This window comes from Chelonia mydas, chromosome 20 (genome assembly GCF_015237465.2).
Source record: "Chelonia mydas isolate rCheMyd1 chromosome 20, rCheMyd1.pri.v2, whole genome shotgun sequence".
NCBI lineage: Eukaryota > Metazoa > Chordata > Testudines > Cheloniidae > Chelonia > Chelonia mydas.
In genome coordinates this window covers 8,442,172-8,469,722 of record NC_051260.2, presented here as the reverse complement: position 1 = coordinate 8,469,722, position 27,551 = coordinate 8,442,172, and the positions used below count along the sequence as shown (strand labels likewise).

The window sequence follows — 27,551 nt, the reverse complement described above, 5'->3', positions numbered from 1 at the left end:
AGCCAAGAGTAGAACGTAGGCAGGCTGACTCCCAGTCCCTGCTCTAACCACTAGAGCACGCCACATCTCCTTGGTTCTGGGGGAGTAAGGTGGACTGATGTTGCTGGGATTGGCAAATTAACCCAGGAGATCAATTCTGTCCCCCCACGCCCAGCCTCCACACTGAGCCCAAATGTGTGGGATGCCCATAGCTGGAGGAAGGTAACTCTCACTTGTGTCCATTCATACAGCTCCATAAAGGTGCACAGACGTCCTCTTCATGTGTTTATTTACAATGTGCACGGGCTGGTCCCGGGAAGGATCCCAGCTGTCCTAGTGTTGCAAGTGCTACAGCGTGTGTAACAAGAACCAGTTCCAAAGTGCTAGTGAGGTTGTGAGTGATGAGCCGCAGGTCACATGGAGCCTGTGGAGCAATTCCCCATTTGTGCCAGCAGGGGGCACTCAACAAGGACAGAGAAACCCCCCTAACTCCACCCCATCATCACCCTGGCAAGGCCATCGCTGTGCCCCAAGGGTTACTGAACTCGCTGGCGAACCAGGGGCTGGGGGAAGAAGGATGATTTTCTGCTGTTTTGGGGAAAAGTTCTGAGTAAACTTTTCTTTTTTAAACACCAGAGAGCTGCCCCTCCTCCTCGCTCCAGGGTCACCCTGGCTGACTGGTGGGTGGGTACCCCTGCCACCACACCCTGCACCATTGGGTCACCATGGCTGTCCACCTGCCCCCAGGTTCACCCTTGTGAGCGGATGCCCCTCCCACTCTGCACCCTGGGTCATCCTAGATTCCTAGTGGGTGCCCCCTGCTCCATGCCCTGGCTTGTCCTGGCTGCCTGGTGGGTGCCCCCTGCTCCAAGCCCTGGATCGCCCTGGCTGCCTAGTGAGTGCCCCCGCTCCATACCCCGGGTCGTCCTAGATCCCTGGTGGGTGCCCCCCACTCCACGCCATGGTTTGGCCTGGTGGGTGCCCCTGCTCCATGCCCTGGGCCGTGGGTTGCTCTGGCTGCCTAGTGGGTGCCCCCGCTCCATGCCCTGGATTGCCCTGGTGTCTGGTGGGTGCCCCCTGCTCCATGCCCTGGGTCGTGGGTTGCTCTGGCTGCCTGGTGGGTTCCCCCTGTTCCATGCCCTAGGTCTGGGGTTGCTCTGGCTGCCTGGTGGGTTCCCCCTGCTCCATGCCCAGGGTCGTGGGTTGCCCTGGCTGCCTGGTGCTTTCTGGATTTGAGGTACAATTCTGCTGTTCCCAGGCCCCGCTCTCTGCTCCAACCCCCCGCCCCCCGACACAGAACGCAGGGGATGTAGCGTTTCCCAGACCCAGGAAGCTGTGATCCCGCTGCCCCAGGGATCGTGCCCGGACCCTGTTGTGGCTCATGAAGGGGCTTGGGACAGGCTGTGTGGAAGGAGCGCGTGGCCTGGAGACAGCAGGCATCTTCCTCCTGCTCAGATGAGTTCTCTCAGCCAGGGAGTCCTGACCTACACAGCCTGCCCTGTGCCACAGGGGCCCCCCATTGGCCTGCCGAGCTCGGAGCAGGCTGTGTCACAAAGCTGGGTGGCGGGCGTTGAGTTGGGCGCCGGCTCCTCCACAAAACCGCTGCTGTCAGAATGCGCACTGTGGGCGTGGAGTATGAACCCTAAAGCCAAAGGAAACAAAGACTGAGACTGGGCACCTCTTTTCGGGGCATCAGCGTGAAAACCACAGCCCTCTGCGCACTCCACACCAGCAGGGCTGTGGGCGACATGCAGGGCTAGGGGCTGTGTGAGGGGCTGGGGGTTGTGTGTGGGGCTGGGGTCTGTGTGCGTGGCTGTAGGCAGGGCTGTGGGAGGAGCTGAGGGCTGCGTGCAGGGCTAGGGGCCACGTGCAGGGCTGAGGACTGTATGCAGGACTGCGTGAGGGGCTGGGGGCCATATGCAGGGCTGGGGGCCATGTACAGGGCTGCGGGCTGTGTTCAGGGCTGTGTGCAAGGCTGGGGGCTGGATGCAGGGTTGTGGGGAGCCACATGCAGGGCTGGGGGCCATGTGCAGGGCTGGGGGCTGCGTTCAGGGCTGTGTGCAGGGCTGGAGGCTGGGTGCGGGGCTTGCAGGCAGTCGTGCACTCTGGGAGCCGTGTGCAAGGCTGGGTGCAGGGCTGGGTGCGGGGCTGGGTGAGGGGTAGGGTTACTAGGCGTCCGGTTTTCGACTGGAATCCCCCGTCGAAAGGGGACCCTGGTGGCTCCGGCCAGCGGCCGTTAAAAGTCCGGTCAGCAGCACAGCGAGGGCCCGGGGCTAAGGCAGGCTCCCTGCCTGCCCTAGCTCCACGTGGCTCCCAGAAGCAGCCACCAGGTCCAGGCAGCCCCTCGGCACATGGGCTGCCAGGGAGGCTCCGCACGCTGCCCCCGCCCCAAGTGGCGGCTCCATAGCTCCGAGGGGCTGTAGGGACCTGGCGGCTGCTTCCTGGGAGCTGAGGTAAGTGCTGCCAAGACCCCGCACCCCAGACCCTCTCCCACACCCCAACCCTCTGCCCCAGCCCGGAATCCCCTCCCGCACCCAAACTCCCTCCTGGAGCCTGCACCCCAGCCCTGAGCCCCCTCCTGCATCCCAAACCCCTCATCCCGGCCCCACCCCAGAGTCCACACCTCCAGCCGGAGCCTGCACCCCCTCCAGCACTCTGAACCCCTCAGCCCCAGCCCGGAAGCCCCTCTTCCCTGGGTCCACCCCAGAACCTGCACCCCCAACCAGTCCTCACCCCCCCCGCCACACCCCAACCTCCTGCCCCAGCCTGGAGCCCTCTCCTGCACCCTGAACCCCTCATTTCTGGCCCCACCTAGAGCCCGCACCCTCCCTGCATCCCATACCTCCCTGCACCCCAATCCCCTGCCCCAGCGAGGGTGGTGGAGAGTGAGCAACAGAGGGAGGGGGGATGGAGCGAGCGGGGCAGGGCGTCAGAGAAGGGCTGGGGCCGGGGCAGGACCTCGGGGAAGGGGCCGGGGGTTCCTTTTTTTGTTCGGTTTTGTGCCGTTAGAAAGTTGGCAGCCCTAGCTGAGGGGCAGGGGGCTGCGTGCGGGGCTTGGGGCCATGTGCAGGGCTGGTAGCTGTATGCAGGGCTGAAGGCCATGTGCAGGGGGCTGGGTGCGGGGCTGGGGGAAGGGCTGTTTGAGGGGCTGGGGGCCACGTGCAGGCCTGTGTGCAGGGCTGAGGGCTGGGGGCAGGTCTGGGAGCAGGGCTGAGAGCTATGGGCAGGGCTGTGTGTAGGGCTGGGGGCAGGGCTGGGGGCAGGGCTGAGAGCTGGGGGCAGGGCTGTTTGCAGGGCTGGGGTCAGGGCTGAGAGCTGGGGGCAGGGCTGTGTAAGGGGCTGGGGGCCATGTGCAGGCCTGTGTGCAGGACTGAGGGCTGGGGGCAGGGCTGTGTGAGGGGCTAGGGGCCACGTGCGGGGCTGAACGTCGGTGCAGGGGGCTCGGTGCGAGGCCGCGTATGGGGCTGACTCTCCCACAGGCTGGGCCCACTCTGCTGCCCAGGGCGCTCCCCATCAGGCACCCAGTCTGGCCGAGACGCGCTCTCCAGGGTCAGCTGGGCTCTTGTAGGTTCACCGATTCTAAGGCCAGAAGGGCCCATTGTGATCATCTCGCCTGACCTCCTGTGTCACACAGGCCAGAGACCTGCCCCCAAAACAATCCCTAGGGCAGAGCTTTGAGAAAAACATCCAAGCTGGACTTAAAAATTGCCAGTGATGGAGACCCCACCACTACCCTTGGGAAGTTCTTCTGATAGTTAATTCCCCTCGCTGTTAAAAATGTACAGCACCTTACTCCCAGTCTGAATTTGTCTGGCTTCAACTTCCAGTCGCTGGATCACGTTCGACCTTTCTCAGCTTCCCCTGTCTCGTGCAGCTCTGACACCCCTGTGCTCACCCCCCCACCTCCCAGACTGCCTGGTTCTGTGGGGCACAAGGGGCGGGCATCGGGGTGCAAGGTTCCAGGCCCACAGGCTCCAAATGGGGCTGGAGGGGCTGAGCTTTACCCAGAGCCAGGCCCGGCCCATCCCACAGGCAGGCAGCTCCGCAGAGGCTCGCTACCCCCAAGATATCGCCACTGCCCCTCCCTTCAGGCCCCAGTGCCCCAAACCATCCCCCTGCGGAGACTGGCTGACAGCTGGAGCAAGGCCATTCCCCGCGCACGGCTCAAGCCAGAGCCAAGGAGCCTACTTACGCCTCCGGTGTCTCGTCAAGGCGGGAGCGGGCAGCCAGGCTGCTGCCTCGGGGGTGCCATCCTCATCCTCGCTGGTGCTTTGCACCTGAAAGCAAGAGACCGCACACTGGGTGACGGCACTGGGGGCAGGGGGGCAGACTCAGGGGCCAGCAGCAAGGGGCCACTGGCGCTCTGTGTGTGAGTGAGAGAGACTAGTGCCCCCTGCTGGAGAGAATGATACCCGTGTGCACAAGCCCTGACTTTTGTTTTTGCTGGTGGGTGCTCCTCTCCGACCCCCGCTCCCCTCTGTGCGAGCGGCGGGCGTGGCCTCGGGGGGAAGAGGCCAAGAGGGGACAGGGTCTCAGGGTGGAGTGCAGGCGGAGGTCACGGTCCGGGAGCCAGGGCCCACAAAAGATTAATCCAGCCCTGCAGGTGCTGAGCACCCCCTATTTTTTAGGTGGGTGCTTGAGCCCCGGAGCACGCATGGAGTAGCGCCTGCGCCAGCGTGCGTGCCAGCTGGAGGATGCTAAGGATGCCATAGCCTGGGTACTCAGTGAAGGGGCAGGGGGTGGGCAGCAGCTGCCCTGCCGCGAAGGGGCTCTGTCAAAATGCTGTTGGACGGACTCATTGCACCAGCTCGTGCTTCAAAGAGACACGAAAAAAGAACAGGAGGACTTGTGGCACTCAGAGACTAACCAATTTATTGGAGCATAAGCTTTCGTGGGCTACAGCTCACTTCGTCGGATGCATTCAGTGGGTGAGCTGTAGCTCACGAAAGCTTATGCTCCAATAAATTGGTTAGTCTCTAAGGTGCCACAAGTCCTCTTGTGTCACTGCCTCTGTTCCACCTGCAGCTTCCTCCCCAGCTGCTGGAGGGGGCTGACCCCATCATCCTCGGCGCCCTCCCCTCCCGGAACCAGCTTCATTTAAAGCTTTCGATCTTTCCAACCCAAACAGCCTGGATCATTGTTAGCATGTCAGGGACGTTTGCTGCACTGGAGCCCAGCTGCCCTCTGCTGGCAGTTCATCCTTGACTGTGTCAGGCCGTCCCACTCAGCGTCTAGCAGGCTACCACTCCTGTCATTCCGGCTCCTTGAACTCTCACTGCGCCCAACCAACAGAAAGGGTCAGATCGTGTCCCCGAGCCCCACCCAGGCAGCTCCCTGCATGTGGCCCACAGCTGCCCTGCAGTGGATCCGTCCCAGGCAGCTGGTGCATCCCATGCTCTGTGACCAGGCGAGGGCATGGCCAGCTGTCCCTATGAGGCGCTGGCCTAGTCAGACTCCCTGCTGTGGGAACTGAGTGCTGTGTGCGGGAGCTGCAGGAGGTGGGGAGGTACAGGCGCACCGGGCCAGGGGCAGGACCACTGAGGCATGCATGCGGTGCAGGGATGCAGTGCCCATGGCTATCTACAGGGCACTCCCTGCAGGTGGAGAACGGACCTTCCTCCCCCGCCCCCCAAAGGGCTCAGTGATTAGGCTCAGAGCATCCCCATGTCTATACCCACCTCTTCCAGTTCAAAAGAATCATCCTCCTGGAGGGGCAGCGTCGGTGCCCAGCAAGGCCCATGGAGCATGGAGACCCCGCCTGCCACCTCCCCCAGGGAGTGCAATGCTGGCCCTGGGGCTTTGGTGTCCTGCCCCTGGGGATGTGCCACGTCCCGGGAGCCACACGCGTAGGAGCTCCCTCTGAGCGGTGAGTGCCCTTTGCCTTCGGCCCTCAGCTCCTCTGGGCACATGAGAGCTTCTCTGTAGGCCTCCAGCCCGTCCTTCTCTGGAGGCCCCCCGGGGTGGGGCAGCCGGGCGACGCAGGAGCCTGCATTATCCGTGCTCAGGGCCCTGGACAAGTCTAAGGCAAACCCGGCCTCACTTCTGAGCCCCTCTCTGGGCTCCGGATGGAACCATGTTGTCCCGACAGTGCCCAGGGCTTTGGTGGCCGTGGAGTGTGTCCCAGGAGATGGTGCAGCCGTGCCTCCAGCATAGGAACTCTCCTCATCAGACCCTGCTCCCCCTGAGGGGCAGGACGCATCCATGGAGAACTCCCATTTGGAAGGAGCCATCTCCATAGGGGCTTCTCCAGGGCCTTTCTTCTCCTGGAGGCCTGGACTACCCGCTCCCTCTGTACACGCCCCAACTGTGCCAGCAGGTAGCCCCTGCGGGGCCCATTGCAGCCTTGGCGGGGCTGGCACTGTGTGGAGCTCTCCTTTCCCTCCTGGAGGCGTGGGGGCTGCCTCGCCTCTGTGGCAGAGATGCACTGAAACATGCTCTGCCAGATCTGGTGACGGTGGCTCTTGGAAGGAGCTCTCCACTCTATGCTGGCACTGGAATGTCCCCGTGGGCATCTCATGGGCTGCCCCTTCCATGTCCTCTATGTCTGTTTGGTCAAATCGGAACCGCTCCTCCCTCGCCCTCTCCAGCACCTCCTGCACCACCCTGCCCAGGATGCTCCTCCGGCAGCTGGGTACCGTGCTGGCTCTCCGCAGGGACTCGGCTCTGGGTGAGGTGTACAGGCACATCTTGGAGATGGCTTTCTTCAGACGGTCCACGGGAGACTTAGCCTCGGCCTTCGCAGGCACGACCCAGCAGTTGGGGATTTCTGGGCAGGCCCAGAAAATCTGGGCTGGCGAGATCTTCTGCAGGGGCGTCTTGGAGACGTAGGAATAGAGGCAGAAGAAGGCGTCCGCTGTCGCAGCCAGAGCCTCCACCTGCTGGAACCGACCTGGCAGCATGGAAAGGAGAGAGGAAGGTCAGACACTTGGCAGAGATCGGGGATGTTCAGGGCCAAGCAGAAGTTACAGAGCCAGAGGCAGGAGTCCCTGGGGGCAGTCTCTCGCCCAGGCCATGCCCAAGGCTGGACTAGGTGGTCAGAACAGTCCCTGCTGGCCTGGATGCCTGTGGATCTATTAGCAAGGTTGCTGTGGGGAGCTGGTGAGTGGAACCAGACTGTAGTAGCCAGGCTCTTCTGATCGCCCGTTCAGTATTGGTTGAAAAGGGTTGCTGGGGGTGGGGGGAAGAAACACAACTCCCCAAGTATCAGAGGATCTCCGTGCGCTTCACTACAGTGGATCTCGTTCTGCCCAGCTCAGAAGTGGGGAAACTGAGGCACTAGAGGGGAAGCGACTTGCCCAAGGCTGCTCAGAGTGGGATGAGTTGGGAATAGAACCCAGGAGTCCTGACTTCTAATGGCTTGCTCTTACCTGCTTTTACCCCACACCATCCACTGCCATGACCCATCCTAACATCTCAGTTCCCCACTGGCACATCCCATCCCCACCCCAGCCCAGCTGTACTCCCAGGGCAGAGTCCCAGAGCAGGCCAGCCCATGCCTCTGCTCGAAGCACCAGTCTCTGAGACGGTGCAGTGACCGAGATGGGAACCTGCCTCTGGCACCACGGGTATGAATCCCTTGAGTGCAGTGACTGGCCAGTAAGCTGGGCTTGGCTAGGCAGGGTGGCAGGGCTCAGAGGCTGTCCCAGCCTTGGGCACAGCTCATGGCCTCTGACTCCCGACTGCAGGTTTATCGGCCAGGCTGCTTTAACCCCCCGCTATCCAGGCTCCTCTGGAGTGCCCAGGCGTTCCTATGGGAGCGGAAAGCCCAGCAACACCTACTGGCCAGGGTCAGACAGGGATCCTCCATCTCCAGGCGCTGCACCTGGGCCTTCAGGAAGAGCTGGAAATCGATGCCCTTGGCTTGGGAAGGAGCCGAGAAGAACCGGGCCGGGATCCGGGCTGTGGCCTGAGGCTCATCCCGCACGAAGCCCAAGTTGTAGAGAATCTCCTCAGCGTCCTCCTGGCACAGCTCCAGGATCTCAGAGACGCTGCAGAGAGCGACATGGTGTGCTGAACCAGGAGTGATGGGGCTCGATCATCCCTCCCGCCGGGGCAGCGATCAGAGCAGTGGGAAACTCCACACACCATCCCCACTGGCATAACCCATCCCCATGGCATGTCCCCACTGCCATGCCCATCCTCACCACCAGGTCCCAGTCACCAGGGCCCCAGCGCCACGACCATCCCCACACGCCGTTCCCACCACCATACCCCATCCCCACACCCCAACCACACACACCATCCCCACCAGCATACCCCATCCCCACACCCCATCCCCACACACTGTCCCCACCAGCATACCCCATCCCCACACCCCATCTGCACACACCGTCCCCACCAGCATAAGCCATCCTCACACCCCATCCCCACACACTGTCCCCACCAGCATACCCCATCCCCACACCCCATCCCCACACACTGTCCCCACCAGCATACCCCATCCCCACACCCCATCCCCACACCCCAACCGCACACACCGTCCCCACCAGCATACCCCATCCCCACACCCCATCCCCACACACTGTCCCCACCAGCATACCCCATCCCCACACCCCATCCCCACACCCCAACCGCACACACCGTCCCCACCAGCATACCCCATCCCCACACCCCATCCCCACACACTGTCCCCACCAGCATACCCCATCCCCACACCCCATCCCCACACCCCATCCGCACACACCGTCCCCACACCCCATCTGCACACACCATCCCCACCACCACCACTCCCTATATCCCATTCCCAAACACTCCCTGTAGACATGAGCCATCCCCAAATACCATCCCCACCGCTACCCCCCAGGCCCCATCCCAGGCACCATCCCCCACCACACACCATCCCAGCTGCCACACCTCATCTCCACACACTGTCCACACTGCCACACCTCATCCCCATGCCCCATACGCCCACCACACACCATCCCCACACACTGTCTCCCACACCACACCTCATCCCCATGCCCCATACCCCCCCCCCCATTACCTATCTGCCCTGGGCCTTCCTTTCCAAGTTCCCTGGCTGAAGCCAGTGGGTCTCAGGTTGGAGGTTGTTGGGTTGGGGTGGGGGATATTCCAAGGTATTTGCTACTGCTCTATAGACACCAAAGGGGAATGCTTGGCTATGGCTGAAGGACCCCAAAGAGATCCGGCTTGGCTGCAGCTGAGGGCCCCCCTGCCCAAGGCACCGGGCCTGGCAGCAGCTGCCTCACCAGAGCTGAAGGTCAGATGGACTCGCTGCCCCGGGAAGAACCAACCAATCCCTGGGGTCCTGTCCTCAGGTCCTCGGGGTCCTACCTGGAGGTGGTCTTGTTGGTGCCACCGGAGATGGCACTGGATGCCATGCTTTGCCCGAGGTGGAGGTACCGGCCTGGCCAGGGCTTCTCCAGCAGGGTCCTGCTGCGGGAGAGAAGGCAGGGGAGGGTCAAAAACAGTTGGGGGTAGCGTGGCCTCGCCGGGGTCATGCCCAGGCAGTGTCCTGGTCACCATCCCCTGGGCAGTAACACCCGTGCTCCAGATCCTGCCCTACATCACTCCAAGGATCAGGCCCTGCGACTGGGTATGAGGCCCACAGACATGGTGCAAGGCCTGATCTGGGGGAGGGTTTCAAGGGGGCTGCTGGGAGCGAGGCCTGCAGGTGCGGGGTGGCCACTCAGGGTGTGCTCCTGCCCAGGTATGGGCTGGCAGGTGGAGATGAGGTGTGAGGGGGCAGACAGCCTTGGTGCGGGACCTGTAGGGCCCTGTGAGGGCACAAGGGCCTATGCTCAGGGCTGGCTGGGGTGGGGGGAGCCTGAGCTCAGAGTCCCCTGGGGACATGGGGGGTGGGATTCAGGTCTCTCACCTGCCAGCGGCTTTGTCATTCCCAGGTAACAACAGAGCTGGAAGAGCGAGGAGAAGCAACGGTGAGTAACACAGGGTGTCTCCGAATCCCAGCTTGGCACCCCCAGCAACCCCACCCCCTGTGGCTCCCCTTGCCTTGGGCACCCAGGGGCAGGCCTCACGTGGGGCACTGGGGAAAGTGAGTCAGCACCGTGTCCTTGGCCCAGAACCAGCTGCCCTTGCCAAGGTTCCTGGGGCCCAGGTTGGTCAGGGTGTTTACCAGACGCTGTACAGAGTGGCTGGGTCTGATGTGCTGGACCGGGGGCAATGGGAGATCAACCTGCTGAGGGAGGGAAAAGGGATCTGAGCACATTCAGCCCCCTCCATCCTCCCTCCCACAAGCCCCCTCCCCCACACGAGATGGGGGATTCGGGCTCAGCTCTTCCCAAGTGTCTGGTCTCCTCCCACTGGAGGTGGCAGGGAAATCACACACTTGCTGGGTTCAGGGCTGTGCAGCCCCATGGTGGCTGACACTGGTGAGAGCAGATGTGAACTGCCCCAAACCAGGGGTGACTTTGGCCCCACTCCCTGCTGTCGGGGGAACCGTCTGGGAGCTGGCATCCCTCACGGCTGGTACCTTCTGCTCCCAGTGTCAAGTCGTCCTCAAAGCTGGTCCCGTTACTACTGCATCCTGCAAGAGAGCAATGGCTGAGCAGATCCCTGGGAGCTGGGCCAGCAAGCCCCGGGCTGGGCAGGGCACTCACTGAGAGCAAAGGGGGTCATGGTTCTGGGAGTGCTCAGAGCACCCAGGGCTGGGCAGCTCGGTTCATGGACTGTCCCCTGCCCCCGATGAGTGGGGCTCGCCGACCACAGGCTGGTCCCTGCACAGGGTCATGATTGGTAACATGCAGCAACCCGCACAGGGGCTCTGCTCCCCCGACCCCGGCTGGGCCTGCAGTTCCCTCCCCCAGGACCATTCTCTCTCAGCTCCATCGCTCAAACCAGCTCCGAGTGCCAGCTCCTGACACCAGGAAGGGGCCAAGAACAGGGGAGAGCAACCTACCATAGGGGGCAGGCAGGCCAGGCTCCTCAGGCAGGACCTCCATGGATGCCCTGAGCCAGAGAGAAGAGCCCGTTAACAGCTATTGTTGTCATTGTTATTTCAAGTGTCACGGTCTCCCCAGTACCCCTGAGCCCCTTGCAGACTGAGGGGGTCTCTCCCTACTGCCCCCAATGCAACTTCTTACCCCTATAACTTCGCTGACCCTCCTCTGCCCCCAGAGAGAGTAAAAGGCATCCAGCCCCATGGAAAAAGGGAGTGATGTGCAACGGGTGTGTGGGGAGGGACAGGGTGGGAGTGGGGAAGGGAAGCATGCGAGGGGAGGGCTGGGATGGGTGTGGGAGAAGGGGGCAAGATGGGTTTGAGGGGAGGGGCTGGAATGGGATGGAAGTGAGGGGGTGGGGATGGGGTTGGATGTGGGGATGGGGGTGTGGGGAAGACTGGGATGGGGTGGGGATGAGTGTGAAGGGGATGGGTGGGGACAGATGTGAGGGTTTGGGGATGAGTGTGAGGGGCAGGCTGGGATGGGGTGGGATGGGTGGGAGGGGGCAGGGATGGGGATGATGATGGGGTGACGGTGGTCGGGATGGGGGTGAGGGGAGGGTTGAGATGGGAGTAGGGATCATAGAATCATAGAATATCAGGATTGGAAGAGACCTCAGGAGGTCATCTAGTCCAACCCCCTGCTCAAAGCAGGACCAACCCCAACTAAATCATGGGATGGTGGTATGGGGTGGGGATCGGTGTGAGGGGAGAGCTGGATGGGGGTGGGGATGGGGGCAGGGATGAAGGGGTGATCACTAGCAGCCAGCATGGATTTACCAAGAACAAATCATGCCAAACCACCATGATTTCCTTCTTTGTCAGGGTAACTGATTTGCTGGATAGGGGGAATACGGTGGACATAATATACCTGAACTTTAGCAAGGCTTTTGACACAATCCCACATGAAATTCTTATAAGTAAGCTGGAGAAATGCGGGCTTGGTGGAACTACCATTAGGTGGATACATAATTGGTTAAACAACCGCAAACAAAGAGAAGCTGTTAATGGAATGATGTCAGATTGGAAGGAGGTCCCAAGTGGGGTTGCACAGGGATCTGTTCTGGGTCTAGTGTTATTTAAAATCTTTATTAAATACCTGGATCATGGGTGGTGGGTGAACCACAGATATGGGGAGTCTAGCCCCCATCCCATCCTGCCTCTCCCACCCCCCTTCCCATGCCGAAGCCCAGAGGCTCCCTCCCCTGCGGCCGCCAGCCCCTCACCCCCAGCCCTGGGCTGCCCAAGTGCTGGGTGGGTGGGCAGGTGGCGTGCGCCCCCCCAACCCCGGAGCCCCAGGTGGCGCAGCCCCAGCCACCCCAAGCCCCACCCAGCCGGCTTCCCAGAAGAGGAGGCAGCCTGCCTGGGCTCGGGCAACTAGCGTCAAGCAGGAGGGGGCCTTGGGGCGGAAAATGGGAGGAGTCAGGTGAGGCTGTTTGGGGAGGCACAGCCTTCCCCAGCCTATGCTATGCATTGCCCATGACCTGGATGTTGGTATAGAGAGCACACTGATCAAATTTGCAGATGACACAAAGCTGCACGGGGGAGTGCCAACACTTCAGAGGATAGAGCTAAAATTCAAAGAGATCTTGATAAATTGGAGAACTGGGCTATAGACAGCGAAATGAAATTCAACAAAGACAAATGTGAGGTGCTACACTTAGGGAAGAAAAACCAAACGCACAAATACGGAATGGGGGATAACTGGCTTGGCAGCAGCATTGCTGAGAAGGATCTGGGAGTTGTAGTGGATCACAACCTCAACATGACTCAGCAATGTGCTGCTGTTGCAAAAAAAGCAAATGCAATTTTGGGTTGCATTAACAGAGGCGTAGCATGCAAGTCACGGGAGGTGATAGAACCACTCTACTTGGCGCTGGTGAGGCCTCAAGTGGCGTACTGTGTCCAATTTTGGTCACCATTGTATAAAATGAATGGAGAGACACTGGAAAAGATCCAGAGGGGAGCAACAAAGATGATCAAAGGGTGGAATGCCGACCATATGAGCAAAGGCTGAAGCTACTGGATATGTTTAATTTGGAAAAGAGACGATTAAGAGGGGAATCATAGAATCATAGAATATCAGGGTTTGAAGAGCCCTCAGGAGGTCATCTAGTCCAACCCCCTGCTCAAAGCAGGACCAACCTCAACTAAATCATCCCAGCCAGGGCTTTGTCAAGCCGGGCCTTAAAAACCTCTAAGGATGGAGTTTCCACCACCTCCCCAGGTAACCCATTCCAGTGCTTCACCACCCTCCTAGTGAAATAGTGTTTCCTAATATCCAGCCTAGACCTCTCCCACTGCAACTTGAGACCATCGCTCCTTGTTCTGTCATCTGCCACCACTGAGAACAGCCGAGCTCCATCCTCTTTGGAACCCCCCTTCAGGTAGTGCAATCTTCAGATACTTGAAAGGTTGCCATAAAAAGCATGGAGCAAAGTTGTTCTCTCTTGCCACAGAGGGCAGGACAAGAGGCAATGGATTTAAACTACAGCACGGCAGATATAGATTTAATCTCAGGAAAAACGTCCTAACTGTAATAACCGTAGGACCACGGAACAGACTGCCCTGCGAGGTTGTGGAAGCTTCTTCACTGAAGGTTTTCAAAAGGAGGCGGGACAACCATGTGTCTGGGATGGTTTAGACACAACAAATCCTGCATCTTGGCAGGCGGTTAGATTAGCTGACCCTTGCGGTCCTGTCTAACCCTATGGTTCTACGATTCTATCACACACACACACACTCTCTCTTACACACAGAGGGCAGTTGGACTCACCCACAATTCTGCAGCCAAGTCTCAATCTTGCTGGAGGGGCTTCCTGTTGGAAATACAAAAGTCCATCAGATAAACCAGGGAGAACCCTTCCCCTCCCCCTTCCCAGCCCCACACTCCCAACCTGCACCTCTCTGTGCCAATAGCCCCATGACCTCCCCAGGGCCAGTCCCAGAACAGCATGCTCATTGGGATGAGCAGGGTGGGTGCACCAGCCTGGGGATCTCAGTGGGTTTCCCTGGGAAGTGGGCCCTGCACTGGCTGGGAGCTTCACATCTCAGGCTGAGCCCTGAGCCTCTTCCTCCTGTAGACAGAGGGTGCAGGGCCAAGAGGGAAGGTCCAGTCACGGCCCTGGCCACTCTACAAGGAGAGGTCTCAGCCCCAGGAACAGGGGCAGGGGTTGGGATTGGGGGCTGTGGCGTCAGGAACGAGCTATTAGGGTCAGGGATGCAGCCACAGGGCTGGGCCCAAGGTCCAGAATGAGGTCATCAGGGTCAGTTGTAGGGTCATTTGATGGAAATTTTTTCCAGTTCCTGGAACTTTTTCAGGGATGTTTTTGCAGCTCTGAAAAGGGGACCGGGGCGGGGGGCGGGGGGGCAGGTGTTTTTCTGCCCACTGCTCAGGGTGAACAAGAGCGGACACAGTCCAAGTCCCACCGTGCACACCGGCCCCTTGGGAAGCACAGCACAGGAGTTAAAGGAAGAACCCATTCCCCCCCCCCAACACGCACCCCACCCCTGCCCACTTCCCCAGCTGCTCTCCCACCTTCGAAGAAGACATCGTCTAGATGCGGTGGCTGCAGCCCGGACACATCCCGCACGACCACCGCTGCCTCCTCCTCCAGCACAGTGGTACGCCAGCACCGGCTCTGCCGGACCCATGCTCTGCGCTTCTCCCAGGATGAGGGGCTCAGCACTGATGCAGCCTCCATGGCTCGCAGGGCCACAGGACTTTCTGGGCAGAGCCAAGACCCTGAGAGAAACCAACAGTCAGTCACTGCATCCACGTCTGAGCTGAGCCACACCTCCTGTGGTCTCTGCTGACAGGGCACAGCCGGGGGTCGCCTTCTGCAGCTCACCAGGGGAGCCATGCCTCCCACGGGCTCCCAGGGCCCAGAACCTCTCCCCTTCCCCAGAGCCCAGAACTGCTCCCGTTCCCAGCACCCAGAACTGCTTCCATTCCCAGTGCCCAGAATCTCTCCCATTCCCCAGCACCCGGAATCTTTCCCATTCCCAGCGCCTGCAACTGCTCCTGTTCCCAGTGCCTGGAACCTCTTCCTTTCCCAGTGCCCGGAATCTCTCCCATTCCTAGCGCCCGCAACCACTCCTGTTCCCAGTTCCCAGAACCTTTCCTGTTCCCAGTGCCCGCAACCGCTCCCAGTTCCAGCTCCCGGAATCTCTGCTGTTCCCCAGCACCCAGAACTGCTCCCGTTCCGAGCACCCAGAACCTCTCCCATTCCCCAGCACCTGGAAGCTTTCCCATTCCCAGCCCCTGCAACTGCTCCTGTTCCCAGCTCCCAGAACCTCTCCCGTTCCCAGCGCCTGGAATGTCTCCCGGTCCCAGCACCCAGAATCTCTCCCATTCCCAGTGCCTGCAACCACTCCCAGTCCCAGCTCCTGGAATCTCTCCCATTGCCAGTGTGGCATTACGCCCCATATTCTTCATAGTAATATTATTATGATATGATTATGGCATAACTATGATGTATTTTATGCAAGATGGGTCATGGAAGATATCGTTGGAAAGGTTATGATTTACCGAATATGATTACCCTTTTTGTATGCATGTATCATTTTGGTATCTGAAGTTAGGACTATTGTGTATGTATCTATTACAAATGTGTGTACACCTGGGAAATGCTCACTAGGCAGAATGCAATGAGCCTAGATGGCTGGCTGGGAAGGACCATTAGGAAGAACAATAGGTCTTTAGAAGATGCTACTCTCCCACCAGGGAGCCTTCCCGAGGATGCTACAAACAGCCTCTGACACATGGCTGCTATGGCCCTACAGAGACATGTGACCAAGTTGCCTGGTACTGGATTCCATCATAGAATACCAGTGTTTTTCCACTGAAAGGCATGGGAACTAAAGTTGGAGACGAAGGGTTCCCACCATATGCAAAAGCTATTTAAGGCAGCGGAGTGACATCATCGTGGTTCTTCATGGACTTTCTGCCCAAAGGAGACTCTTGGAAACATCTGAGGAACAGGGACTGAACTGGGGGAGAAGGGCTGAACCCAGGCTAGAGGGATTTCTAGCCTGTGAAAGAAATACCTGGGGGTTTAAGCTGCAAGCAGGTGCAGCTTTCCCTCAAGAATCTCTGCAAACTGCCTAAACTAACAATTAGGGTGAAAATTTGCTATTCATATCCAATTTATTTAGTATATTAAGCTTAGATTGCATTTTTGCTTTATTTGCTAGGTGATCTGCTTTGATCCATGGGCTATCCCTTATAATCGCTTAAAATCTATCTTTTGTAGTTAATAAACTTATTTTTGCTTTGTCTAAAACCAGTGTGTGTGCAAGTCATTGCTAGGGGCAGAAAGCTGTGTATATCCCTCTCTACACTGAGGGAGGGGGCGAATTTTATGAGCTTACGCTGTACAGTTCCCTGTGCAGCGCAAGATGGTATAACTTTGGGTTTACCCTTTAAAGTGGGGTGTGCACTTGAGTAACTGGGCAGTTCCTTAGCTGAGCCTTCCCATGCCGAGCTGATCTCAGCATCTGTGTGTACCTGCAGCTGAGTGTGTCCCTACCTGTATGTGTGCTGGAGGGGGCTTGAGGACCTGTCACGGCAGTACAGCGTAAAGGGAGCCCAGGCTGGTGGGTCAGGAGGGCTCAGTGGTACCCCAGTTCCAGGTCGCACCCCAGGGAGAACCAGTCACACCCAGCACCCAGAACCACTCCCATTCCCAGCACCTGGAACCTCTCCCATTCCCAAAACCCGGAACCGCTCCAGTTCCCAGTACCTGCAACCGCTCCCATTCCCAGCATTTGGAACCTCTCCTGTTCCCAGCACTTGGAACCTCTCCCATTGCCCAGTGCCCAGAACCACACCCATTCCCAGCACCTGGAACCACTCCCATTCCTAGTGCCCAGAACGGAGAAAGTTAAGAGTGAGTTGATCAGAGTCTGTAAGTACCTAAATGGGGAACAAATATTTCCGAATGGGCTCTTCTATCTAGCAATGAAAGGTCTATAAGGTGGATAGACCTTTAAGGTGGATAAAGGTCTATAGGGTGGAAAGGTCTATAAGGTGGATAGAAAGCTGGCTAGATTGTCGGGCTGGACAGGTAGTGATCAACGGCTCAGTGTCTAGCTGACAGCCGGTATCAAGCGGCATGCCCCAGAGGTCGGTCCTGGGGCCAATTTTGTTCAACATCTTTATTAATGATCTGGATGATGGGATGAATTGCACCCTCAGCAAGTTCGCAGATGACACTAGACTGGGGGGAGAGGTAGATACGCTGGAGGTAGGGTTAGGGTCCAGAGTGACCTAGACATATTGGAGGATTGGGCCAAAAGAAATCTGATGAGCTTAAACAAGGACAAGTGCAGAGTCCTGCACTTAGGACGGAAGAATCCCATGCACCGCTACAGGCGGGGGACCGACTGGCTAAGCGGCAGTTCTGCAGAAAAGGACCTGGGGATTACAGGGGACGAGAAGCTGGATATGAGTCAGCAGTGTGCCCTTGTTGCCAAGAAGGCTAACGGCATATTGGGCTGTATTAGTAGGAGCATTGCCAGCAGATTGAGGAAAGTGATTATTCCCCTCTATTCGGCACTGGTGAGGTCACACCTGGAGTACTGTGTCCAGTTTTGTTCCCCACACTACAGAAAGGATGTGGACAAATTGGAGAGAGTCCAGCAGAGGGCAATTAAAATTATTAGGGGGCTGGGGCACTTGACTTACAAAGAGAGGCTGAGGGAACTGGGGTTATTTAGTCTGCAGAAGAGAAGAGTGAGGGGGGATTTGAAAGCAGCCTTCAATTACCTGAAGGGGGGTTCCAAAGAGGATGGCTCTAGACTGTTCTCAGTGGTGGCAGATGACAAAACAAGAAGCAATGGTCTCAAGTTGCAGTGGGAGAGGTCTAGGTTGGATATTAAGAAACACTATTTCACTAGGAGAGTGGTGAAGCACTGGAATGGGTTATCTAGGGAGGTGGTGGAATCTCCATCCTTAGAAGTTTTCAAGGCCCATCTTGACAAAGCCCTGGCTGGGATGATTTAGTTGGGGATTAGGTCCTGCTTTGAGTAGGGGGTTGGACTAGATGACCTCCTGAGGTCCCTTCCAACCCTGAGATTCTATGATTTTGTGATTCTAACATGATCCAGCGCTGAAAGTTGAAGCTAAACAAATTCAGACTGGGAATAAGAGTAATTAACCATTGGAACAGTTTACCAAGGGCCATGGTAGATTCTCCCTCACTAGCAATTTTCGACTGGCTTTATCTTATGCTCTAGTTCAAACAGGAACTTTCTATGATTCTATTTGGGGCAGGTCTCTGGCCTGTGTGACACAGGAAGTCTGACTCAATGATCACAGTGGGCCCTTCTGACCTTGATTGTATGAATTGCTGCCCTTCCCAGCGCCCAGCATGATTCCCAGGGTGTGTCTATATGGGAAGAGGGGCATGTTCTGAACTCGAATTAGCCAGCACAGGACACCTAGCAGCAAAGACAGGGCAACTTGGCTTTAACTCAGGTGAGGCACGTTTGCCAGGGGATCTTTTTTTAAGCTTTTGTTCATTTCTTCATGGGCTCTGTGGGCTCCTTCCCCCACACCCCCAGCTTATGCCATCTGTGAGCGGGTGGGTGGGATGAGCCCTGATTTTGACATGTCAGAAATTCCAGGAAATTGGGGCCCTGGCATGCAGTTCTGCTGTGCAGCCAGATTGCTGGGGTTACTGTCAGGCACCGCGGCCTGGCAGCACAAAGCACATTGGCTGGGGCAATGCAGATCAGAGTCCTGGGTGCTGCACAAGAGAGCGGGGCCCAGGCTGTCTGCAGTGAGTGGATCCAGCTCCGGGACAAGTGAAGAACCCAGAGACTGGCTGGCGAGGAAACACTGAGGAACCTTCCCTTCCCTGAGCTCTTCCCAGCAACAATGACCAGATTCCCGTCACTGACCCCCCAGCCCAGCACACAGGCTCTGAGCAGTTCCATCAGCAATGGTCCTGCTGGCAGCTCCAGCTCCCGCTCTCACCAACAGAGCTAAGGCGGGGGAACCCTACACTGAGATAGCAGGGCTGTGGGTCAGGACTGAGGGGCATTGACAGAGCCTGTGTGTGGGGACCCTGGAGCTGGAGCACTGAGCAATCTGAGGGTCACATTCTATTGCCATGGCCCAACCCGGGTAGTTGGGCTGGGCATTGGGGAGGTGCCACCCCAGGCTGCAGAGTTCCCAGAGGTCCTATTACAGCCTATATTGTGCCCAGTCCAGGGTAGAAAAAGGGAAGGTGTGAACCCTCAGCCCCTCCCTGCTCCACCCCCCTGCCCAGCACCCTGCCCCCGTGTGCTGCTCCACAGGGAGTCCACACAGAACGGGGCACTGTTCCATGCAGCGGGTACACTCCCTACCCCTCATCCCTCCCCTGCCACAGCCTGTCCTCGCCCTGGCTGGTTCTCCAGCCAGCGACCCGCCATGCAGAACATACCCCTGGGAAGGGGAACGATCTGTTAGGATCTGACAGAAATTCCAGGAAATTGGGGCCTGCCCAGGCATGCGGTTCTGCTGTGCAGCCAGATAGCTGGGGTACTGGCAGGCAGCACCCCAGCCTGGCCAGCAGCAGCACTGTGGCCTGGTAGGCAAAGCACAGGCCGCCGCTCCTCTGCGCAATGCAGCTCAGAGTCCTGGGTGCTGCACAGGAAAGCAGGGCCCAGGCTGGCTGCAGCAAGCGGACCCAGCTCCAGGACAAATGAAGAATAAATGGTCAGTTTTCAGACTGGAGAGAGGTAAATAGTGGTGTCCCCCAGGGATCTGTAGTGGGACCCGTGCTGTTCAACACACTCATCAGTGATCTGCAAAAAGGGGTAAATGGTGAAGTGGCAAAATTTGCAGATGGTACAAAACTACTCAAGATAGTTAAGCCCAAAGCTAACTGGGAAGAGCTACAAGGGGTTCTCGCTAAACTGGGTGACTGGGCAGCAAAATGGCAGATCAAATTCAATGTTGATAAATGCAAAGTAATGAACATTGGAAAACATCATCCCAACGATCCATATAAAATGATGGGTCTAAATTGGCTATTGCCACTCAAGAAAGAGATCTTGGAGTCATTGTGGATGCTTCTCTGAAAACATCCACTCAATGTGCAGTGGCAGCCAACAAAGTGAACAGAATGTTAGGAAGTATTAGGAAAGGGACAGATAATAAGACAGTAAATATCATAATGCCACCATATAAATCCATGGTACCCCCACATCTTGAATAGTGTGTGCAGTTCTGCTCATCCCATCTTTAAAAAGCTATATTAGACATGGAAAAGGTCCTGAGGAGGGCAACAAAAATGATTAGGGGTCTGGAACAGCTTCCGTATGAGGAGAAATTAAAAAGTCTGGGACTGTTCAACTCAGAAAAGACACAAGTACGGGGCGATGTGACAGAGGTCTATAAGATCATGAATGGCGTGGAGAAAGTGACTAGGGAAGTGTTATTTACCCCTTCACATAGCATGAGAACCAGGGTCACCCAATGAAATTACTAGGCAGCAGATTTAAAACAAACATAAGGAAATATTTCTCCACACAACATACAGTCAACCTGTGGAACTCATTGCCAGGGGATGTTCTGAAGGCCAACAGTATAACTGGGTTCAAAAAAGAAAGAGATACGGTCATGGAGGATAGATCCATAAATGGCTGTTAGCCAAGATGGTCAGGGGTGCAACCTCATGCTCTGGGTAGCCTTAAACCTCTGAGATAATTGCCCTATTCTTTCATTCCTTCTGAAGCACCTGGCACCAGCCACTGTCGGAAGACAGGATACTGGGCTAGATGGGCCATTGGTCTGACCCAGTATGGCCGTTCTTATGTTCTTATGTCCTACCCACAGTGGCTACCACATGTCCTCCCCACACATACACACAAGGGCAGTGGGGGGTGTGGCCTGTGATAACCCCACCCAACCACTGAGTGGAAAATTGCGGCCCACTCCTGCAGATGGAAACTCCTGCAGCATGACAGCTGGGCAGGCACCAGGTGTCCAGGCGAGGGAGGCGAGCGACTCACCCTCCATCAGCTTAGCTCAGGGATTCCTGCATCACCAGCAGCTACCGAAACCACCACCCACTCCCTGCAGCCGTGAGGATATCATAGACGCTGCATAGCTAAATCACGTGAACATCAGCCCTGGGGCCCATGGCCTCCCCTTCCAGGCCATCCGTCTTGTGCTGGCCCAGACCAGGAGTCATGAGCGTCTGAGAGTGGCTCAGGGCCTATGTAAAACAAGCTGGGAGGGTCTCAGCCCAGTTCCCTGAGTTGCCTTCTCTGCTAGGCTGGTGTGAGGCACCCGGCCAGGAGCCAGAGGGGGAGCTCTCTTCACCGTCCCCCTGCTGAGGGCAAACAGATCTCAGCCCTGCGGCGGAGCAAGCCGTGCGCAGCGAGACATTCACCGAGAAACTGGAAGCAGCAACCCCCCTGTACGTCCATGGCCCACATGGGAGAATTACCAGGGCCAGTCAGTCAGAGAGACAGAGTTCACTGTACCATCAGGGCCAGTGCCCCCACCCCACCCCACTGAATGTGTGGCCATGCCCCAATCACAGCCAAGGGGCCGCTCAGGGCAGCGCTCGGGCCCCAACGTGCCCTGCACCATCACTTCCAATGCCAGGATTTGGGTTTAGCTCTCATGGCCCCTGCCACCGTGAGATCTGGAGGGGGGTCTGCCTGAGGGACAAGCAAGATAGCGGTGTTTGGAGACCCCTTCCACCCCCCATGATTGGGTTGACGCTGAAGAGCTTGAGGTCACCACAGGCAGCAACAGGCTGTGGCATGTGACTGCAGGAAAGCACTTCAGAAATATCTGATTTCTTCTAACACTGAATAAGGAACTCTTCTAGAGTTCTCCCTATCACTACCCCATCTCCGCTTCCACTGCCATCTTCTCCAGCCTCCCTGTGCACTCACGGATGGTGCACAAACCTGCATGCGTTTCCTGAACACCCATGCAAGCGGGATTGTGTCTGTGCAAATATTGGCCGCATGGGGAAGTGCTGTGAATCCTCCTGCAAATTGATCTTCTCTTCGGGGGAGTGTCTGGGGCTGAAGTGCCTGCGTGGCCATCTTGTGGAGAAGACTTGTAACATGACTGAGGAAGTGCCAGTCGCCCAGCTCAGCCAGCAGATTACAAACACCCGCTGCTCAGAGCAGCACCAAGGAGAGTCTCCAGGAGCCACTGGGAAATTATTCATAGATCCACCAAAGGGGCCATTAGACCCTCTAGTCTGATTCCTAGATAGCTCAGGGCAGAGAATGTCACCCAGTCCCTCTGTGCTGCTGAGCCCACTAACGTGGGTTTGCCTAACGCCTCTTGCAGAGAAAGGCTACAGTCCACATTGGAAGAGACCAAGAGAGGGAGACTCCAGCCCTTCCCTTGGGAGTCTGTCCTAATGGTTTCAGAGTAGCAGCCGTGTTAGTCTGTATTCGCAAAAAGAAACAGAGTACTTGTGGCACCTTAGAGACTAACCAATTTATCTGAGCATAAGCTTTCGTGAGCTACAGCTCACTTCATCGGATGCATACTGTGGAAAATGTAGAAGATCTTTTTATATACACACAAAGCATGAAAAAATACCTCCTCCCACCCCACTCTCCAAGGTAACCTATTTCCCCTTGTTTTTTCCTACCCACCCCCCCTCAGACGTTCTTGTTAAACCCTGGATTTGTGCTGGAAATGGCCCACCTTGATTATCATACACATTGTAAAGAGAGTGGTCACTTTAGATAAGCTATTACCAGCAGGAGAGTGGGTTTGTGTTGGGGGGGGGGTGAGAAAACCTGGATTTGTACTGGAAATGGCCCAACTTGATTATCATACACATTGTAAGGAGAGTGATCATTTTAGATAAGCTATTACCAGCAGGAGAGTGGGGTGGGAGGAGGTATTTTTTCATGCTTTGTGTGTATATAAAAAGATCTTCTACACTTTCCACAGTATGCATTTGATGAAGTGAGCGATAGCTCACGAAGGCTTATGCTCAGATAAATTGGTTAGTCTCTAAGGTGCCACAAGTACTCCTTTTCTTTGTCCTAATGCTGTCGTTCGGGAAGGGGAAACGCTTTGAATAACTGGCCAAGCTGTCGCCACCTTCCATCCAAGACTCCAGCCCCCAGCGGTCAGAGCCTCAGGGTGCAGTGTGACCCCTTGCTGAGCCTGGACCCCCAGCTGCCCTCAGTATAAAGCTGCCTTTCACCTCCAGCTTGCTGTGAAACCCTGCCTCTCCTCTCTGGCTCTGGGTTACCCTACCTCCGGGCTAGGTTACCCTAACTCACTGGATCTGAGGCTGATTGATGTGCAGGCTCCAGCTGGTGCAGCGGGAGTAGGGTGACCATGCGTCCTGTTTTGGCCGGGACAGTCCCTTTTTTAAGCCCTGTCCCGGTCGTCCCAACTTTTTTGGAAAAACTGGGCATTTGTGTGATCGTCTGTTGGGAAGAGCAAATGGGACAAATGCCCAGTTTGGGCAAAAAAGGGGGATGCGACCCCTAGCGGGGCGCAGAGGAACTTGGGGGTGGGGGGGGCAGCAGCAATGCCAGCTCCGCATGGGAGGGAGGGCTCAGGAGAGCGGCTTGGGCCCCGTGGATGGCAGGGGGCTCGGGCCTCCTTGCATGTGGGGAGAAGAGAGGCAGGCCTTGGGCTGTCCGTGCGCGGGCGGGCAGCTGGGGGCCTGGGCTGCCTCGCGCACAGGGGAGAGAGGGGGGCCTCAGGCTGGTCCCAGGGGTGGGGAGAGAGGACCTCAGACCAGCCCTATGTGGGCAGGAGGCAGGGAGGGCTCAGGCTGGCCCCATGCGGGGTCCCATTTTCCTTTTAGGAAAATGTGGTCACCCTAAGCATGTGGCTGCCCGCCTTCTCCATGGCTCATCCCCTGGGAGCATATCAGGCTGTGCTCAGCTCCCTCCACTGGCTCCAGCTCCCTGTGCTGGTTTAAAGCTTTGGTCCAGATCAGCACAGCAGCTAATGGGTCGAGCCCCAGCTACACCAGAGATCGAATTTCCATCTGTGACCCACCACAACAGCTGCGCTCCCCTGGGACCGTGCAGATCACAGAGTCCAGGGGGAGTGCAGGAGAGCTGGGGACCCCGTATTCCCAGTCAGGGGGGTCTGGCTGTGGGATGCACTCCCAGAGATCAGGAGAATCCAGTGTCTGACCACCACCAGGAAACATCGCAAGACCTTCCTCTTTGAGAAAGCCTCTCTACCATGAGAATGACAGCCATACACTGACCCCACTTCTCCCTGCAAACCCCAGCACTGGCCCGCCTTCTCCCCGCAGACCCTGACCCCCCCTTCAATCCTCAGACCCCAGCACTGAGCCCCGTTTCCATCCCCCAAACCCAGACACTAACCCCCCTTCCCCCCAGACCCTGACCCCCCTTCAATTCCCAGACCCCAGCATTGAGTCCCCTTCTCCCCCCAGACCCCGACCCTGACCCCTTCATTCCCCAGGCCCCAGCACTCCCCCCCGCTTCTATCCCCTAAACACTGACACAGACCCCCAACTTCTATCTCTTAAAACCTGTCACTGATCCCCCCCCACCCATCCCTCACCCTGCCCTCTCCCTCCAAAATGAAAATCTTAAAGAAAAGAAAAGGACCCGAAGCAGACCCTGGCCCCTCCCTGACACAGAGTCAAACTTTTGGCCCCTGCAGGCAGAACTAGCCGAGGCTGCATTGCCCACTGCAGGGACGCCGGCGCCTGCCAGGCTGCCCTTGTGCTGGCTTTGCTCTGTTGCAGCTGGGCAGCGTGCTGGGGTTGGCACCTCCAGGAGCGTAGGGCTCCCGGGGCACGGTACCAAGGCCACAGGGGTCATTGGGAGTATCCTGCCCCCTCCCAGGCACTGCCATGGCCAGGCACCCCATGCTGCCACATGCTGCAGAGTCCATGGGACGAGGCCGCCCCAGCCCTGGCTCCTGGGCAATGAGGAGCACGCTGGGAAGCTGCGAGTCTGAGGGCCCATGACGCCGTGGGGAAGGGCACACGCAGTACACAAGCCAGCCCCCCACCCCAGAGCCACAATGGCAGCTGCAGCCCCACTGGAAGCTGCAGCCCTGCCCACCAACGAAACAGACCGGGGCCGACCTGCCCCCAAGTCTCCCACAACAGGCTGGGAGACAGCAGCCACAGACCCTCCCGAGAGAGAGGCAAAGGGCCACGAATGCTTCAGCATGGATATGCCAGCTCTACTCGGGTGATTCCCTCTGGCCTCCCTGCCCCCCATCCTGCCCCTACAGCCTGCCCCTGCCCTCTCCACCCTGTCCCTACCCCCTTCCCTCCCCACTCCCAACCCTGCCGCCCACCCTGCCTCTACTTCCTGCCCCTGCCCCCTGCCCTCCCCACCCTGACCTCTCCCACTGCCCTGCTCCCTGCCTGCCCCACCCCTCACTCCTCACCCTGCCCCCTACTGCTTGTCTTTGCCTTCTCTACCCTACACCCTGCCCCCACCCCCTGCCCTGACCACCACCCTCTGCCCTCCCCATTCCCAACCCTGCCCCCCACCCTGGCCCCTACTGCCTGCCCCCATCCTCCCCACCACCTGCCTTGCCCCCCACTCCCAGCCCTGAGCCTGCCTTCCCCACCCCCCTTCCCTACCCCTCTGGCCCCCATCCCCTGCCATCCCCACTCTTAACTCTTCCTCCTGCCATCCCTTCCACTTCCCCACCAGTCTCCACTCCCCATCTCACCTTCTGAAAGAAAGCCTCAAGAGGGTAATTTCCCTTTGTTTCATGTACACTGTCCTGCCCACCATACAGCCCCTCCAACACCATCCCTCTGGGTCCCTCTTTCACCTCCCATCCTCACCCTCTTCCTCTCCGGCCGTGCCCCCTCTTTGCCGGCGCACCTGCAAACCCTGCCCTGTGGAGCGCTTGCCCAGCATGCTCTCAGAACAGGTGCTCAGAGCAAGGGGTTTTGGCTGCTCAGCGGGGTCTGTCACTCACCGAGGCTGGGGGGTGCCAGCGTGACCCTGGTCACTGGCTGACCAGCGGATCGCCGTCTAGCTCCAGAGAGGGACCATCAGTCGTGGCGTCCCGTCGCAGCACTGAGGCACCACAGCCCACGCAAGCATCTGTCGTCAGCAGGGAGGGAGGAAGCTGATCTGTTTTGAAGAGGAAATTTAAAAAAAATCAACAACGAAACCTCAAACGTTGACCCACATCCGCTGCCTAGACGGGAAAACATAATGATCCACCAACGCAGGAGGGGGCGGCTAATAATAGTACACAGCCCTGATATAGCCCTCTGTCATTGCCCGTCCAGAGAGGGGAAATTGAGGCACAGAGAGGGGAAAGGAGGTTCCAGAGATGCAGATAGAACCCACTGTCTTGGCTCTGGGCTCTAGCGCCATAAGGCTCAACCAAAATTGGTCCTTTGGTTACTCATGCTCTGCAAGGTGCTGTCCATTCAGTGACTGAGCACACTGGCCAAAGGCTCCTTTATCCCTGACCCCAGCAAGGTAGGCCACAATTATCACTGGGGGAAACTGAGGCATAGAGACAGGAGAGTCACATAGCAGATTGGTGGCCCGGCTGGCAGTCAAATCCAGCTCTCCAAATTCTGAGTTCCATGTTTTCAAGGTGATCTGCCCAGTGGGGGCGGGGAGTGAGTTTGTCCCAATATTCTGCTGTCTGTGATGGAAACAGGCCGGAGAAGCTGGAATAAAGACTTTGCAAATCCCATGGGCAAGCAGGGCTGGGATCTTAGTGTCAAGCAATTCAAACAACCCCAGCTGGCAGTGAGAGCACCTGCAGCTGATCTCCTGGGCCTGGCACTTGACTCCTGTCACAGTGTTTCACAAGGGGGTTTGAAATGCTGGCACGTGCTCAATTGTGGACAGCAAAGTGTTTTACAGAAACCTGCTGGGATGCTGGAACAATGTGTATTGTGGGGGTGCTGAGAGCCATTGAACCAAACTGCAAACCCTGTATAGGATGGAAACCACTTCAAGCCAGGGGGTATGGCAGCACCCCCAGCACCCCTAGCTCCACCACCTAGGAAAACCTATCCATTTAGATAAATCTTTCCTTAGAACACATTTTCAAAATATGCCTGGTCTCCTGCCAGCACCTCCACCCTGCTTCTCAGCATCCCATCAGGAGTGCTGGCCAGGGCTGGGGACCCCAGGCCTTCCCACCTGCTGGGCCAGCTGGCTCCCTGTGCTGTCTGACTCCCACAGCCTGAAGAACCAGCTGCCCCAAGTGTTGGGCAGCTCAGGGAGCCCTGGGGAACCCGGCCTTGGGGCAGGCCACATGGCAGGGCTTGGGTGGCTCAGAGAGCTGAACCACAGACCTTGGAATCCCTCAGGAATCCCTCCGAGGCCGTCATCTTGGAAGGGCAGACATGGAGCAAGGGACCCTGCAAGACCTTGCAGGGGCAGAATGAAATTAACATGATTCTTATAAAAAACAACAAGGAGAAGTTCCTTGTTGTTTTTGTGGATACAGACTAACAGGGCTCCCCCTTGTTACATGATTCTGATCAGTTTCACTGCTGTTCTGAAACTGGGGTCTTCCTACACTGCCAGTTAGGGCACAGAAAGCTGGTGCACTGTGGACTCACAGCCTGGCTTGCCTTGCAGTAACTCACCACCTAGACAAGCCCTGGGTCAGTTTGATTGCTGTATTCAGTGGTGCACAGCTAGGAAACTGACAAAGTTTATGTCAATT

General features: G+C 57.7%; 1 protein-coding gene across 2 annotated transcripts; it reads right to left on the bottom strand.

Moving 5' to 3' along the window:
• Positions 1–251: 251 nt before the first annotated feature.
• Positions 252–26,024, bottom strand: TESPA1 (thymocyte expressed, positive selection associated 1). Of its 2 annotated transcripts, none has more exons than XM_037884086.2 (11): positions 25,827–26,024; positions 14,436–14,642; positions 13,674–13,716; positions 10,859–10,908; positions 10,433–10,486; positions 9,818–9,854; positions 9,274–9,375; positions 7,759–7,967; positions 5,658–6,868; positions 4,172–4,256; positions 252–1,621 (listed from the first exon to the last, which is right to left on the bottom strand). In XM_037884086.2, exons 2-11 carry the CDS (start codon positions 14,599–14,601, stop codon positions 1,464–1,466), a joined length of 2,115 nt encoding a protein of 704 aa, XP_037740014.1. In that variant the 5' UTR covers positions 14,602–14,642; positions 25,827–26,024; the 3' UTR covers positions 252–1,463. The 2 variants fall into 2 exon arrangements, with proteins under 2 accessions (XP_037740014.1, XP_037740015.1); XM_037884087.2 differs by having other exon boundaries at positions 9,274–9,372; positions 25,827–25,991.
• Between the last annotated feature and the right edge of the window lie 1,527 nt (positions 26,025–27,551).

Bases quoted from the DNA above. Each gene is read 5' to 3' on its own strand.
- TESPA1 (XM_037884086.2), bottom strand. From the start codon at position 14,601: ATGGAGGCTGCATCAGTGCTGAGCCCCTCATCCTGGGAGAAGCGCAGA. The intron at 10,909-13,673 runs GTGAGTCCAACT...TCTCTGGCTCAG, and splicing joins ACTTGGCTGCAGAATTGTGG to GGCATCCATGGAGGTCCTGC. The intron at 9,855-10,432 runs GTACCAGCCGTG...TCGCTCTTCCAG, and splicing joins CTTGACACTGGGAGCAGAAG to CTCTGTTGTTACCTGGGAAT.